At 41.5% G+C, this 16897-nt stretch overlaps 1 protein-coding gene across 14 annotated transcripts in view; it reads right to left on the reverse strand.

The window, feature by feature from the left end:
- Window positions 1-1123: 1123 nt before the first annotated feature.
- The window catches only part of LOC136432842 (estrogen-related receptor gamma-like), a 53506-nt gene continuing 37732 nt past the window's right edge, over window positions 1124-16897 (reverse strand). For 11 of the 14 annotated variants that reach the window (XM_066424403.1, XM_066424409.1, XM_066424410.1 and 8 more), the window contains exons 4-10: window positions 13150-13182; window positions 11837-11953; window positions 10734-10856; window positions 9270-9431; window positions 7883-8060; window positions 7376-7467; window positions 1124-3774 (exon numbers count right to left, since the gene is read on the reverse strand). In XM_066424403.1, the coding sequence (XP_066280500.1) occupies window positions 3503-3774; window positions 7376-7467; window positions 7883-8060; window positions 9270-9431; window positions 10734-10856; window positions 11837-11953; window positions 13150-13182 (977 nt within the window). In that variant the 3' untranslated portion in view covers window positions 1124-3502. The remainder of the gene's footprint in view (window positions 3775-7375; window positions 7468-7882; window positions 8061-9269; window positions 9432-10733; window positions 10857-11836; window positions 11954-13149; window positions 13183-16897) is intronic. The other 3 variants (XM_066424406.1, XM_066424414.1, XM_066424415.1) reach the window with 3 other exon arrangements.

A 16897-nucleotide genomic window follows, 5' to 3' on the forward strand; every position in this document is an offset into this window, starting at 1 on the left:
CCAAACTTATTGTAGAACGTTTTTCTCTCCAATGAAAGGATGGCGATTTCATTATTATTTCTTCAATAGGTTTCTGTTGTGTCTGCTTGGAGACTTCCAAGGTCCTCCAGACATGACGAAGACTGTCTTTAAAGTTGTCTTACTAACCTGGCTATTGTTCAACAACGCCTCCTATGATCAGTCATACATACCACACCACATCTTTACCAGGCGTCCCGTCTCACCACGGTTTGCGTTGCTGAGTGGTCGCGATCTTTATTAACTGTTGAGTTTCTCAAACTCACCGGCAGACCAGGAAAGGTTGTAGGGGGAATTAGAAGCTGGTACAAGGAGTTGGTAACTGTTATTTGTGTTCTATATAGAATACATACATTTCACACACACACACACGCACAAACTCCATTCACCTATCTTTTCTTGCACACGTTCCCTTGTATTGTATTGAATTGAATCTAATTATGATTCTTCCCCTTTATATTGTACTGGGAATTTGTTGCTTACAACAATGACCATGCAACTGCTATCAATCCTTGAAGGGGACAAATACTAGTGGTAACGTTACCTGAAAACAGAGGCTTGGTTCGAGGTACATAGAATACAACCTTGTGCTTACGAAGCTGTTTCATTGCATCAATTTTTATGGTTCTAAGCCATGATGTGACGCGTATGTGCCAGACACTTTACCATCTAGTTTGATATGGAAATTAATAAGGCTGGGGGAAAAGAGCCACTACTGTAGTTGGACCATGGATCCTTTGTTATAAAATAAGTGCCAAAGAAAAAATATTGAGTGACAGTCTATGTGATGTAGCTGTTTTAACACAGCACCATTATGCAAATTGCAGTTTCCATTTCCAGCAATTTTCAAACTTGAATTCAGCGTTTTCTGAGCGCAAAGTTCCTACTTGTATTGTCTACCATTCTGTGCAAGACTCAGTAACACCTTGGTGCTTTCATGCAGAGTGTGCACTGGTGTAGACACTGTGCATGAGACTTGTAGATAGGCTTTGTGGGTACCCTGTAAGTATTCTCCACATGAATCTCTTCATCACATGATTTAAGCATGTCCATCTTCTTTTCTCCTTTCCAATCAAGCACACAAAAACTGACACATAGAGCGGGGTAAATCCATAGACACCTTTATTGATAAAACATCTAGTGCTGCGCCTATGTACACAGCATAAATGACATTCTGCAATAGAAATGAAAAATCAATCCAAGTGCTGGTGAACACAAGGGCTGTTTTCCACCTAACAGTGAAGATCTCCACAACCATCAACCTGTGTCTAATACAGAAATAGACAGCCAACAGAACTCTACACATTGGAACAGTGGGACTGACGTCTACTGAATCAGATACTCTTTACAGCAGCATTCCTAGCAGAATGGGAGCTGAGGGGCCCCATGTGTTCCCAGTCAAATTCCTCCGCTAACATTCTCAAAATAAACTCTCCTCTACCTTGATTAAATGTCCTCCCAGTAACAGTACCTTTAACTCTGGGGCACCCAAGAGGTCCTCTAGCAGGATTGCTGCTTCACAAAACTGGACAAAATTGGACAGACATTTTTCCGTTTTGGACACAACCACCCAAAGAACCTGGGTGCTACATCTGCAACATAGCCATATTCTGAACATTGGTTTGGCTCTGTGCTTACCAATGGTAATAGTATGTCAACTAAGTTTACACATTTCCAAGGATATAGGTAAAGGTATACAATGGCTTCATCCTATGTAATACTGGGAACATGATATGTAACAATTAAGAACCACGGGTCCAACACACAACTAGAACAGCTATCATCACAGAAGTTGTACCTACTACAGGGTGATATCCAACATGATCTACCACTAGTCAGTGGTCCTACTACAAAACTGGGCTGTCCACAAAACATGGACAGGTTTGTCATGGGAGCAAGTCTCTCTTTCTCTAAAAGATACTTGAATACAAACAATTCAACATCGGAACATAGACTGCATTTGTTTCATCTGATCTGAAGGAACTCTGATTTGAAGCAAACTATATAAATTTAGATATTTCACAGTTTTAATGGATGATAAGAGGGTTTTCTAGTTGTGTTCATATAGTTTCACTTGAGATACTGACTGGGTGCATTTGCTGTACATCTGAGCTACCAATCTATAAATGAGGGGGAACTGATGTATCCGTTAATAGATAGCTTCAGAAAGGAGGACTGTCTTCTTCTTTAGTTCTGTCTGATTCTGGGGTTTCTCAGTGGAACTAAGTCACAAAGCCTTGCAACATGATTCAGGATACATTTGCAGTTAGAGCAACTGAGGAAAATTCTTGACTTGGTTTGTCATAAAAACATTCTTTCTGATCAGAGGAAAAATGTCTTTGTTGGGAAAAACATTCATTTTGTAATGAATGTGGTGACCTGGTATGTAACGACCGTTGTCACAACACCATGCATAGCTACAGTACCAACATGTGGAGTTCAACAACAACAACAAATATAAATCTGTTCTTTATAAATAATATAATAACAAAGTATACATCATCTTCCAGCATATAACATTGGCACAAACCCACTACTTTCACATACAGGAAACAATATCAAAATCTTGCTTTGTGACACAACTGGCTATGTACAGGCTTCAAGTTCATTACAGCATCAGCAATAATGAAGAAAAATCATAATCGTGCAGGTAGTACCTAACTTATAAACTGCAAAGAAAGCCAACTTTCATCTTCAACACATTAAAAATCGTATTCTACTGATTTAGTGAATTCTGTACATTAAATCACTCTCAAAACTCTCCATACACAGACATCAAGGAAATAATTACAGTCTCTACAAGCACCATGTACAACACAAGCAATTCAAGTATAAATAACATAGTCATTCAATCAGCAGATCTTTACAAATTATAAATACTTATGAAAAACATCAGTTCTTGGCAGTATAGTATCTCCTAGGTAGGGGTAAATGCAATATGTCTTTCTAAAATTATTTGTTTCAGCTGAAGTAAAATGTCTATTCCTGCATAGTTCCAGCTTCACTCTTGCAGAAACACAATATAAACATCTCAAATCTGCAAGAATGACTACTGCAAGGAGGCTGAGCCCAGAAGCTGTGGAAGGTTTGGGAGAGTCACCCTTACCCTACCTCCGCCCAGCATCCAGGCAGAACCTGCTTCAATCAGGGTTAACTAGCGTGACCCATCTTCAAACTTTTCCCACTCGTGGTCGACTCATGCCACATGAAAAGTTGGGAGGGAACAAAAATGTACACCCAGAGTAGACCTTCTGGCTGTTTTTCAGTTTTTGAAAGCTAACATTCAAGTAAATCTTGTGTGAGTTGACCTGGCCAGTACACAGAGAAGAATATTGCCAAGCTAGGACAAACAGAAACTTCCTTGATCGTGCTTGAGTGATTGTGTGCTTATCACTGTCAAAACCTATTCCCTACTCAAAGACAAGAATCAATCCTTATGCTGCCTGAAAGGGTTAAAGTTCAAGGATGGGTCCCAATGCAGTTACTAGTACATCTTTTTACACACAACTTCTGATATCTTGGCATCAAGCATCTCTAGGAACAGCTTGTGCATGGGGACCTGGCCTTCCATCTTGATGGTGTAGAAGTGTTGCACGGCTTTGGTGGCGACTTCCCTGAGTAGCGGCAGCATCATGAGGATCTTACCGATGCGGCGGGAGTCAGAAGGATGCGCGTTAAGATCATGGTCCTGGAGAGCATCATGGAGGACATCCTGTAACTTCTGTACTGCCTCATGGTCCTCAACATACACAGAATCTGGAACACAACAACAAGTTCTCATTAACTAATATAGTGATACAGTGCTGATGTTGGCGTTATATTGGGATAACAGCTACGGTACATGTTGTATTTGGCCCAGAACGCTTCTGTATCTGTATCTGTATCTATATAGCCGGTATAACCGCCATTTGGCGTAACACACCAGCCAGATACAGATAATACTGTGTCCTAGACACAGTGCTGTGTCCTAGACACAGTGCATAACAACCCACTGCCTCTATGGCCTCAAAAAGGCTATGGGACTACCTTTTACCTTTACAGGGCTGATCAAGGAACAGACTTGCCAAGCAGAGGTCATTATCAAGTTCATTCATCCACTGGTTTTGTTTTGACACCCTTAGAGATCACATGTAATGTCATACACTCATGTGCTGACAAGCCTTGCACAATTGCCAGCATAGAGCCATTCATGATATGGGATGCAATGTTTTTCCAGGGATGGCGGTTGTCATTTTAGAACATTGTATGTGCTCTGGTTACAAATCAGGTTCAAGTGTTGAGGTCATCTTTTGTGCAATCATTGCCTTCCAAGGAGACAGACCTGTTACAAGTCAGACTAATAGTATACGACTACCATCTCATGAGTCTCTTCAGACTTACTGTGAGGATTAGTGGCATTAAGGGCCTCTGGGTACACAACTGCAGTCTGATAATGGAAAGTGGATAGAATCCTACTAGTTTAGGCTCAAGGGGTAACAAGGAATAATAAAAGGCAACCACACTTCAAATTTAGTTTCAGTTCCGATGAATTCTTTGATGATGATTGCATAAAGGCATTGTATTGAGTCATTTCTGAAATGGAGTTCCATCAAAAGCAGCCCTAAACACAAGTCCTCCTGACACCCCATAGCAGGATAAAAGAAGTAGTTTTTAATCCAGCACGTGCTACCCTGCACTTTCTACCCAAAAGGGAAAATTTATGACCACTTTCAGCACCAGAGACAAAGTGGCTATCCATCTGTATCATCTCACTCCAGACAGTGGAATGTATGTCACTTCATAAAATTGCCCGTTTCTTCCTCTCTATCTCTTCTTTTTATCTTCCACACTGAGCCATCTTCTCGTCTTTGTCTGCAACCTGTCATAATTGATGTATATGGACAGCCAGTAGAAAGTTATCCCAGGGCAGGCACTCTCACAACATCTCTGCACTTTACTGTGTCAGGATTGGCTGGAAAGTGTTTTAAGAGGCTTGCTGGAGTACCAGGTATGAATCATAGGGAGCAGCACTGACACAGGTGGCAGTACCTCCTGAGAACACGGGCAGGTACTGCAGCCTAACCACGCCAGCTACTTATAGTCAGAAACATGGTTAGACCATATGATCACCCAAGAGGTTTTTTTTTACCTTTTTGCAAAACTTCCAAAAAATCAAGGCTATGTTTAGACATTTTCACAAGTGTCACAAAGTTGCCAACTGAATGTGATCTGTAGATTTTAGCCACAGGGATAATTGATGGCTGAAAGTTGCAGGGTAGCCTCTCCCATCCATCATAGCAGACAAAGTTCTGATTGTCCAATAACCAATATCATCAGGGGTTTTGTCTCTCTGAGTTTTTACCAGAAAAGCTGGAGCTCAGGAAATAACATCTTCCATAGCCAACATTGGTGAGGATTGAGCATTAACATCTATCAAACCAGACAGAGGACGGTGCACAAACAAGATATATCTATCCACCAACATGATCAGAAAGTGCACTTCCGACTTAACATGTCATTTCTGGTTACCTTGTTGGACACCATATTGACAGGAAAGTAAAACGGGCTGCTCTCATATTGATTTAATTCCTGTGCTCTTAGAGGCAGCTGTAACCTAATATGGACAGATATCATCAGATCTCGCTTGGACAACAATTTATAACTTGCAGAGTGGCAAAGATAATACATCTTGGGAACCCAAGGCAAGATATGGCAGATGGAAGGAGAACTCTGCAGCGGCTAATAGATATTGAATATGGTGCAGGTAGAGAAAATTACATGGGTTTCAAGGAATCCTGCCAGAAGATTGATGACATATAATTTTGAGCCACCAATTTTAAAATCAACAGATTGCATAGAACGGATGATTTTGACAGCCCGCAGGGGAAAGTATGGGGGATGATAAAGAGCACTGCAACTGGTAATAAAGATACTATGTGGTTTTTGTGGTGGGAAATTGCATCACCAGCAAGCAAAGCCTCCTGCGGTCTTTCTTGGTGGTGATTTATGATAGGAATAGAGCAGGAACTTGTCTGTAGTGCAGGGTTAGGCTATAATGCACTTCAGGTAATGCTATCAAGCCCACGACCCTTCAACCCTCCCTATCCATCAACTCTGCAGCCAGAAAATCAATGGTGATAACAATGCTGTGCCTTGAACTCCCAACAAGGAGGTGTGACTTGGGCACGCCAGGGCATCTTCATTAAACACAGGGTTCCTCTGGATCAGCCCAGCCATTTTCAATGGGGAAAAGGCCATGCAAAATAAATGGATTCCTTCCATCTCTGTGCACGTGGCCTTACAGGCGGGAGACAGCAAGTGTTCCGCTTCAGATCATAACGAGAACCTGGGATATTCTACCTCGGTAGCTGGAAGCAAAAGCCTCCCTTTCAGTCAGGGAATCCTTTTCCTTACGATTACAAGAGTATGAGTAATGCCCAAAATACATTCCTTAGATTCCATGGAAACTGTCCAAGCCGTACATGGCCTAACACAACCTTATCATGCTCTGTGCAGGGCCCACTAATGGCAACAACAATGCTGTGCCTTGATCCGGTGACCCAGATCGTACACCCCGCGGCACCTTCGGCAAACTCATCATACCAGGGTTCAGCTGACACTCTCCTTGTCATACATCAGTCCTGGCTCTCACTGACTGTAGAAATGTAAAGTGCTAGACCGTGTTCTTACTGTCAGTGTCTTGGATCAATACCAACTGCTTCTACAGTAACTCCGCTCTCCTGTTTGAGATTTCAAAGTTAACAAACTCCTGTATTTGAGCATAAGGTCCATAACTTTACACAGTCTCCTTTATGTATCTAACAGTTTTCTTCCTCATGGAAAAACAAGATGCAGGTGGATTGCCTGATGTTCCACTACAAGCAGAGTTAAATGCATATAGAGTGCAATTGAGCCTTGGTTCTACACTGCACTGAGAGTCACATGATCAGTTTTTCTCAGCTAGTGCAAAGCTGGCAACCTCAATTCAACATCAAAGAATTTGCATCACAATAATTTTCCCCTTGTCACAGTTCATGATGGAATTTTACATGAACTGAATAAAACTGCATTATTTTTAGGCTTTGATACTTGGTTCTTATTACCCAGGGAGGGACGATGGGTGCACAGAAATCCTCACAGTTTATTTAGATGAGTGAATCATTTTAAGGGCTATGTCAGTGCAATGATCATTTCCTGGACTCATATCATAGACTGCCTGGAAACCTTTCGTTCTGAAAAATCCTCCTGCTCTGGATCAAGACCTTTACTATGCAATCCGTCCCTCCTATTTGGTAGTCAATACAAGATCTCAGGAAATCACATACAGTAGCATACAAATATCTAGGTCATGGAATACTGAGAAAGGGCATGTCCTGACCTGAGTTGAGGAGTGCCATGGCCTTCAGCACCACAAACTCCTCCTTCTCCACTCCCAGGGCCTTCAGCCTGCCCACCAGCCGCAGAATGTGCCTGTAACACAGCAGAGAGGGACATGGTTACCTCTCTTCACACACTTGCATGACGCTTGCATATCCATACAAGTATCAGGTTATGATCTGATAACTTCAATGAAATAGCATTTTGAAATCTGGCTTCTTCCTAACATTTCCTTTATTCATGACTGCATGTTTGCAGCACCTGCTTATATGGCATTAGGTCTATAATGTGATTCCTCCAGGTAGCAAGCGCACTGGCATGGCAACGTGTCTACTGATGTAGATTTTGAGTAGCTCTTGAGATGTAGCAATGAGAAGACTGTTACTCCAGGTTTCAATAAACCTTTACACTACTTTTATATGACAAAGCTGTAGAATCAGTGTGGCACTTAGCACTCAGAACATTTCTTACTACAGTGAAGAGTGTATAAAGGTGCTGAGGACCTCACCTGCTGAGCTCCTCCAGCCCTGCCACCCGGGACTGCTCCTCGTCAATGATGTAGTCCTCTGCGAACACCAGGCGGGAGTCGTAGTGCAGCGAGCGGAAGGCCAGGCCCAGGATGAGGATCTCCATCCAGCCACTCTGGAGCAGGCTCATTTGGTCACTTAACGACAGGTTGGAGAAGCCTGCAGGAGCAAACATGGATGTGAGCAGGATTCCTGCAGACATCTGCTGTACACTTCATTGTAAGCACAATCCAGATCAAAAGTCAAAAGAAGATTCTACTGGGACAAAATCTGACAGCACTTTACATTGTCCTACTTGTCTACTGTGAAACTGTGCTTCAACATGACATAGAGAGACTCGTTGTGGTTCAAGCTGTTCTCAGATTATGAAAGACATTTTCTTGAATACATATTAAAGCTGAAATAAATTGTTATCAGCTGAGTGACCAATACAATTTGTTTGTCAAAAAGAACAATTTGCCTAAGTATATTAAGTCCTCATATATTCCAATATGCAGGACAATAATTGGGTCAAAAGCTGAACAAGATATTCTTCATACAAATTAATCACATGGACCAGGTACTAGGTATTCATGTGAAAGCACAGCTCCTCATACATAATACTGACATTTTGGCATGAAATGTATCCACTCAACCCTTGGCAAGCTCATCCTACAAAAATTAACTTTGTGTCACTGCATGGCAACAAAAGCTTACCTACAGAAAACTCCCCTTCATTTCAAAACAGCATTACTATGACTTAGCTCCCTGTGGAGGTTATTTTTGTCCATGGCAGGGGGTTACAAAGCCTCTACACAGCAGCTTTCAGAAAACCCAAAGTATCTTATCCCGGAAGGGTAGTGTAAGCCCCAATAACTACAGTAAGTCCCTCTACTGAAAAGCTCTCTACTTGGATATCGTCTCATTTCAGACCCAAGGATACTATCCAAAAATCCCAGGCTAAAGGGGCTAGATTACATGAAAACCTCTTAAGTAAGCCGTGGGTTTCCATAGGTCTGAACTCCTGGGTGTGGGCCAGGCAGAGGAGATTGCAATTGGGAACAAAGTGGCCGGGTCGGTTGGCATTCCACATGCGAAAACTCCTCACCCCATAGGAAAGGTTGGAATGGCAGGACCTCTGTAAATTTCATACATACTACTTAGGTCTGGTATTTCTGTGACCCAGTTTGACTTATGGTGATGCTAGCCCTGGTGCTGAAACGTCAGCTGCTGCTAGCAGCCATCAACTGAACCTACCTAAAGACTCAAACTGATGCTGCAGTTTCAGACAGCAACAATCTGATGTGATAAGCAAAACAATTAAGTCATTAGCTGAAAATCTTCCACAGTTGGAAAAGAGGTCAGCTACAACTTGAATGTACGTGTTACCTGGTATGTGCTTTGCCCATCCAATGATGACCACTAGTTCCCGGTCTGCCAGGTCACATAACGTGGTCAGAGTCTTCAGCTCACTGTCTGGTGTGGTGGGATCGGGCATGGCGTACAGCTTCTCTGGCTCAGCCACCATCAGGTGGGCAACGATCTTGTTCACTGTACGAGACACAGTGACAGAGAAGGGCGGAATAAGTAATTTCCTATACTATTTTCTTTTTTCCAGGGTAAAAGCATTCTTTTAGTATGTTACAAAGTGAATATAGTCAGTATAATGCATATAGGAGAATAGAACTTATTAGAAGGTTATGTTGATGAGATCGGGAGACTGGCAGGGCTGAATCTTCCCCAGAAAGGATCCCTTGGTAAGCAGGTTAATGAAAATGTCTATAGGAAAGCTGATGTTAGCGTTAGAGTCTTACAGTGCCATTGGCTGAAAAGCTCAGCAAAACAGAAGCAAGGCAAAAGATAAGATGGTTTTAAGGATTCAATTATGAAGCTGAGTGCAACTGCCAAGTAACTATGAGCAGACTTCTATATGACTGAACTTTGAGCTGGCTGACTGAAGTACGTGGTGATGAGATGCAGTAAAGGGCCGAGCACCAAACTGCCAAGAAGGTTGGTCAAAACGAGACTGGAGAAACTGTTTTAAAGTATGAAGAGGGAGGTTGGAGAGTTTCTCCAGCATGGGGGATGAGGGCCAGGGACGTGCAGCTGTTAGCAGGGTTGATGGGTCTGCCCTGACTTTATCAGATTTGGTTACTGCTGACATCTTCTTCTTCCCCCAAGGAAATCTTGTACAGATATGATGGGGAAACATCTAACGATAGATTTGGAATGCTAATGCCTGCACCCTTGCAGGGAAGCCAATTTTGACACCAGTGCTGATGAAAAGTGGGCATATGATTCAGACAATTATGCTAATTCTACCTTGTTTCTTTGTAGATCAAAGCACAAATCAATTCAAATGCTGCACAAAGTAAATTTAGTTCCCGTGACCCTATCGAGTTAGTATACCACCCACCGCCTGAACTATGGGAAGTCTTTCATTGTCTGCACAGAATGGAATTCCAGCGTCTAACCACTGGGCCTCCCTTATTGCACAGGTGCCTGTTTTGTCAAAATAGCTCAGCAAAGGTCAGCATGTGAGTCAACTTAATTTTATCTGCTGAAGGGAAGGTGAATTGCTGTCAGTATGGGGAATTACTCCTTATGGGAATCTTAAGGAGCACTCGTGGCAGGAGCAATCATCCCAAGACATCTTGATGGGCTCATGCAGTCAGCTTTAAAATGTCTAAGTGCATTCTGCATCAGAGATGTCTCCTGGTTTAATAATTGATCAGAATGATCAAAAATCCGAGGGATGCACAATGGAGAGTGGAGAAGATCAACGGTTAGTTGCTTGGAAGAGGACAGTTGTAGAAGTGAATAGAACAGTGGTTGACACAGGAAGTGGCTTGCCTTTTCTGCCATGCTGCTTGTGTGAGTTGGTTGGACAAGTGACGACCTGTCGTTTTGTTTTGGTAGCACCGCCCGCTAGCACAAACTTCTTGGGGACAGAATTGTGGACATGTCGCGTGCGGCCTGGAAACGTACATTACAGCACCGAGTCACAAGATGGAACGCATGCAGCACTGCTTCCTGGCATACACCAGTTAATCTGACGGTACTAACGTTAATACACCATTGATTTCTTGATTCAAACACCTGAAATCAATGCTTGCATGTCTGAGGTTCAGTTAACCAGCCTCCCCTGGACAGTGCTGCCAGAATCAGAATGGCTCCCAGAGCAATTATTTCAGGCAGACAAACACTGCAACAACTCTGACCTGATTTGATTAGCAATTGAATTACAGGGACATGATTGGGAGAAAATAATAAGTCACCGTAAAGTAACATCACCCCATGGATGACTCTTTTAGCTGTGAGAAACTACAATCTGTGGTTCAGGAAAGAGGAAAAAATCCCTCCAGGAATATTTGATTTATTTCTTGTTACCATCCTCTCAAAGAAATGCCGTTGGAAAGGATGTATTGATTTTGTTTCATTGAATACAAAGTATGTAACCAATCTCCATCTACTCCAATGAAATGCTGCATGTGAATTCATATTTGCAGAGCACAAAGTTGCTCACAGATATTCAAAAAACAAGGGAAAAATTGAAATGTTCCATAAAATAACAATTCAACTGCTAAAAAATGGTATAGTTATCATATCAATTGCTATAGCTGTCTAGTCTGCTACACCCAAATATGAAGGCACAAAATTGTCCTTACTAAAGGGACAAATATCTTACTTCAGGTTTCACCTTTGACCTAACCACATTGAAGATTGTTCCATTTGAGGATTTAATCTCATTGAATCCTCTTAGTCTGGGATCCGATTAGAAATGTTCATCTGACCACACAATAAATTGTCAACCTTCAAATCCTATTATCTAACATTCTGGTACCACATCAAAAAGTCCTGACAACCCTGTCAAATTCTGCCACATCCTTGGTTGGAATCTAAAGTTTTGCCTTTAAGGACACCAAAACAGTGCAAACACTAGAACTGTTCCTTACCTTGTCCATTGGAGGGCTTTTTAAGTGCTGGAGCTTGTTGGACATATGAAGATGGGTCGGCGTCAATTTTGCGTTTGTATTTCTGGCGACCACCTCGGACTCTGTCCAGTCGTACTCCTATTGGGGCAGAGGAAGGGTTAACATTGTTAGCCGGAAGTTAATAATGCTTGTTCTTCAATCATGAGGGGGAAATACACAAGTACACTTGTTGTGACGGGTAATATAAACACAACCATGGTAAGCTGGGAAAGGAGAGTGGAACTGTTAATGCAACTTTTCACAGATGTTTACTAATGCAGCAAGGAGGGCAAAATGGGTTAGATTCTTATGACAGATTGTAAACACAACCAAGGGTAAGATGGGAAAAAGATAGTTTTACTGTTATGATAGTGTTAATGTAACTTTTCAGTAATGTTTACAAATAGAGCAGGGAAATGGAAGCACTGTGAAGTATCAATGTCACTACACTTCTCCAAACAGTAGTACCATGTAGTGCGAGCATACACCAATGATAAGTTGAAAGCAAAAGTGTGTGACCAGAACAACAGGATGTTACAACATCAGACATCACGGGATACTTTCCAGTTCAGACGACATGAAAAGCATGCACCAAAGCTCTCTTGTATATGTGGAACGATTAACTCAAGTACTTGAAGGAACTCAGTACGGTATGTATTCTACATTCAATACATGGAAGTTTGTATCAGCAGAGTCTTTTGCTTCTACCTTCATTTTTGACTGGACGATCCCAGAACCATACCATAATGACGGTGTGGCCTTACTGGGCCGGGGAGCTTGCTTGCAACATACGACTGGGGATCAAACCCACGACCCTTGTCTCATCAATTGAGCATCATATTTTCCCTATACATGCCATTGTCTTGGATGTAAGATGTGATTGAAGTGGTCTATGTGACACAATAGAAATCTACTTTCAAATGGCAGACTCCACAGATTCCATTTCTTCCAAACTCTGTTCCAAAAGTTAGTAAGTGTCACCTGTATTATACTCTCTGACTAATCATAAAGTCTAATTGGGTCAATGGTTTAACTGTTAATTGATGTCATAACCCCATAAGTTATTTTTCCAGTTGACAAATATAAATAAATGCTAAGTTAGACTAAGTTATAATGAAATATCTAAAATAAAATCTTGCATCTCTGTATAATGGACCATATGTGAAGGGTGTGGCTTAAAGGGCATACAGATTTAGTGGCACTGGTGATAGATGGTTTATTTGTCGACAAATACTTTGCTTACAGAGGAAACAGGAAAAATAAAGAAATGCCTATAAAACTAAAAGTGTCCCTACCCTCAGGCTGTGGTCGGGGTTTGATCCTCAGTGCTGCATGTGAAACAAATGATTGTAGTAAACCTTGTCCCAAACACCAGGAAAACACCCACCCCTAACTTCAAGCCACAAGTATCAAACCAAGGAGGTTTTATCTTCAAGTTGATAGAGCCTCCTTGATCAAACTAATCATAAATAGCAATTTCACTTCACATTGCACAAAAGATTGAGCTGCAATGTTATATAGAAGTCTGTACTCAAAAGGCCAATAGCATGCAGTTCAGCCTAAAAGATTGGTCCCTGATGTCATGGCATTCAGATCTGTACACAAAATGTGAACACTACTAACTCCACTAGATGTAAAAGTCTGATGATGTATATATGCTGCAATATAGGAGCGTTCATGCTGGCAAAATAAAACAAATATTTTTGCAAGTGAAAGGAAACATTTCTGTAATTCACAGTAAACAACAAAAGCATGAGATTGCTGATGAGAGCCTGGGGGTTGTTTGTGCTGCTTTCTTTTCTGTTGACATTTGGAGTATGTTTTGTGGTAACAATGCTTAATACTACCCATAAATGAATATTGTGGTTACCATAAAACTTTGTCTACAAAGGCTTTTGCTGTTATTGTGTTTACTTTTTAGCATTTTTGTACTATGAAGAGGACTGTGTTTATACAGCACCTGCTCTGAAGGGCTGGCTGGCTCCTGTTGTCATGCTTATTTATCACCCCTTTGCATGACCCATAACCAATGTGTGCACAGGGTTAGTGTACATAGCCTGGCAGATGACAGCCTCTTTAGACCCTATCTAAACACAAAGTTACTAAAACAAGGGCAGAAACTAACTCTTGCCTTTTCAAGGGTTATTGGGTTACACTCTGTGCTAGTCAAGTTTCTTTGTGTGAAGACTGGTAGGTTCTTTAGAGCGGCTGCTCTCTATCAGTTTGATAACTCATATTCAGTCATCATAATACTTGTCTCCCCCGGAATCATCCAATACCATAAATTAATATACAGCCTGAGGGTAAATGAGCATATTATAACACACAGCTCTACAAGAAATAAAAGAAAACACAGAATATACACTCTTTCACTGAGAGAGCTTTTACTACCCAGCTGGATCGAGGGCAGGAGGAGAGCAGCAGTAACACAAAGGGTAGTTACAAGATATGGGTCACCAGTGAGCACCATCACAAGGTGTGAGCAACAGTAGCTGGACTGATGGAGGATCAGCATGGTGTATGGTGACTTGTTCTACCAGCTAGAATGGATGGTAGCTAGGCAGTAGGCTGGCAGCAGGGATACAGTATGCATGACCATTTGCCAAGGACACCTATTAAAGTGGGCTATAAGTTAGCTTCAAAGGGATGTGGAGAGACCTATATGCTAAGAGGAGATAGATACTGTTTGATGTGTTCCTCGCTATCATACTCACCGCAGCACAATATCACCAGTCCATTGCTGTAGCTTTTAAAGCCATGCTTTAGACTCACATCCTGTCCATAACATAACCCTTTACATCTTCCAGTGGTCGCTAAATTCAGACTTCGAAAATGTTATTATACCCTGTGGCTTTGTAGAAGCAACGTGGCTAAAATGATTACATAACATCATACTGTGCCCAGCCAAAAATAACAAGAGGGTTATTCCTCGACAAATGAAGTTCATATAGTCAACAATGTGACCTATTGCTGTGGGGGTTCACACAATCATTATGCCTAAAGAATTGATGTTGTGTTGTTGGTTCTATTCATGGGTATGACTACATGCACATATTGTAGTCATCTTGCCAAATCTGTTTCGCAGCAATTTGTCAAATAAAATAGAATAAAATAAAGGTAAAGATAACCATGATTCTGATCTGGTAATATACTTTGTGGATTGTTTGTACACTCATTATAACAGTTACTGTTTTTATTTTGAAGACCTATAATGTAAAACAGCACAGCTATCCAGACGTATACAGAGTTAGATGTCAAGTCAAAGCTTGTTCTTTGAAAGAAACGGTAGAAATAGTTCCTTCAAGGCATTTGGGGCCAAAATTGTTTATTCACATTTCAGTTCCCTTGTCAAATCACATATTAAACAGACCTGTCCCGAAGGATGTCAATATGAAATAAAACCTGGTATCTCTGTCTTCCCAGCCTATAGCTGCTAGGGACAACAAATTTCACCCACACCATTTCTAGAGGATACGTGATAAACAATCTGGAAAACAGTGATATTACCAGTCTGGACATAAAAGTGAGCAAAATTAATTTTAACAGAAGCCGTTGCCTTTCCCATTTGTTTGGTGCTTTCAGCATAATCTCCTTTCCCAGGCCAGGATTTGGTGGGAATTTATGACAGGGTAGGTGCACATGTTGGTCTGAGGCCTCCCTGTTCCCATTTTGATGCCTGTCTATTACCAGATTAAAGCACAGAGTCCAGGAGGGCAGGCCTTGGTGAGAATAAAAGACTCCCTGACTGCTAGACCTGGGCTTCGCACCTGGAGATTTCATTACTCCCTTTCTTACCTTGGATGCTATCGGGGGATGGGGGGCAATGCAATCTATTTTTCGAGCCTGGTGCAATGATACCTACTTAATGATTTCGTTGCTCGGAAGACTTCACTCAATATCTGCAGATCCTTGTGAGAAAAATGGGCATTACGTATGGGTCCCCCAGGTACTTCAACTAGCTTAAAGAGCCTTTTGATGCATATAATGACTAAAACATGCCTCTCTGGAACTTCATAGCCCATCCTACTCTAGGCTTATCTGGAGAAGCAGTGGAGGTGGCTTCAGTATGACTTTCAAGTGGGAAAATATTTTAGCTTCAAATGAGACAACATCTAGCATTTTGGGCACAAAAATGCGCTTCTGTCTATGTTATTAACATGATAAAAGGGCCAAGTTATTTCTCCCATCCAGCTTATTTTATTTGAATATAAATTATGATGTAACACAGGAGGGCTTTATGATTTTAGATGTGGTAATGAGGCATTGTTATTGAGACATAAAAGGAGGTGTGCTCCTATGGAACAGTTTTACAGTGGAGTCACCATCAGATACTACTTAATTTTGTTTTATAACCCTCTCATTCTCAACCTGAAGTCAGACCAGTGGTGTTCTAAGGTTTACTAGCATTCATGGTTTTATAAATTGCCTACTGGATAACTGACATACCCCAGCGGTGGACATTCCATTCAATATAAGGACTTTGTGCCTTTGTTGCATAATCTCACTCGTGAAAGAGACATTTGTCTCAACACACCTTCAAGTTCAAGTTGTACAATAAGTGTAGGCTAATTTGCAATTGAACCCAAACTTACTGACTCAAGTCTCAACAAATCTTATAATGTCCATGGTGAAAATTTCATGTACACAATAAGGTCCAAACAAATGGAATTGATTGATGAAGGATGGAATAAAGGAGGCGAGACGTGAAGAATGAAAGGTAACGAATGGAATGTAAGCTGTTTGCATAGTCATTTTGAGGAGGAGAGTCAAGTCAATACAAAGTATAATGGTTGGGATGGAGATATCATGCAGGCAGCAGCTGTGGAGTGAACTTTGGTCTCCAACCATTTCAACAGGCTGGCCAAGTCCACATTCTCGGGCGGATGACAACCTCTATACTGAGCAGCATGTGTCTCTCTCAACATGATCCTCATGGCCCAGTTAAAGAACTGAATATAGGCTCGGGCAATGAACTCCATCCATATCAAATAACGTACAGTAATAAGTTTATCCTCAGCCTGCTCTTTGTCCAGTTGAACCAGT

This window comes from Branchiostoma lanceolatum, chromosome 4 (assembly GCF_035083965.1).
Source record: "Branchiostoma lanceolatum isolate klBraLanc5 chromosome 4, klBraLanc5.hap2, whole genome shotgun sequence".
NCBI classification, from domain to species: Eukaryota; Metazoa; Chordata; class Leptocardii; order Amphioxiformes; family Branchiostomatidae; genus Branchiostoma; species Branchiostoma lanceolatum.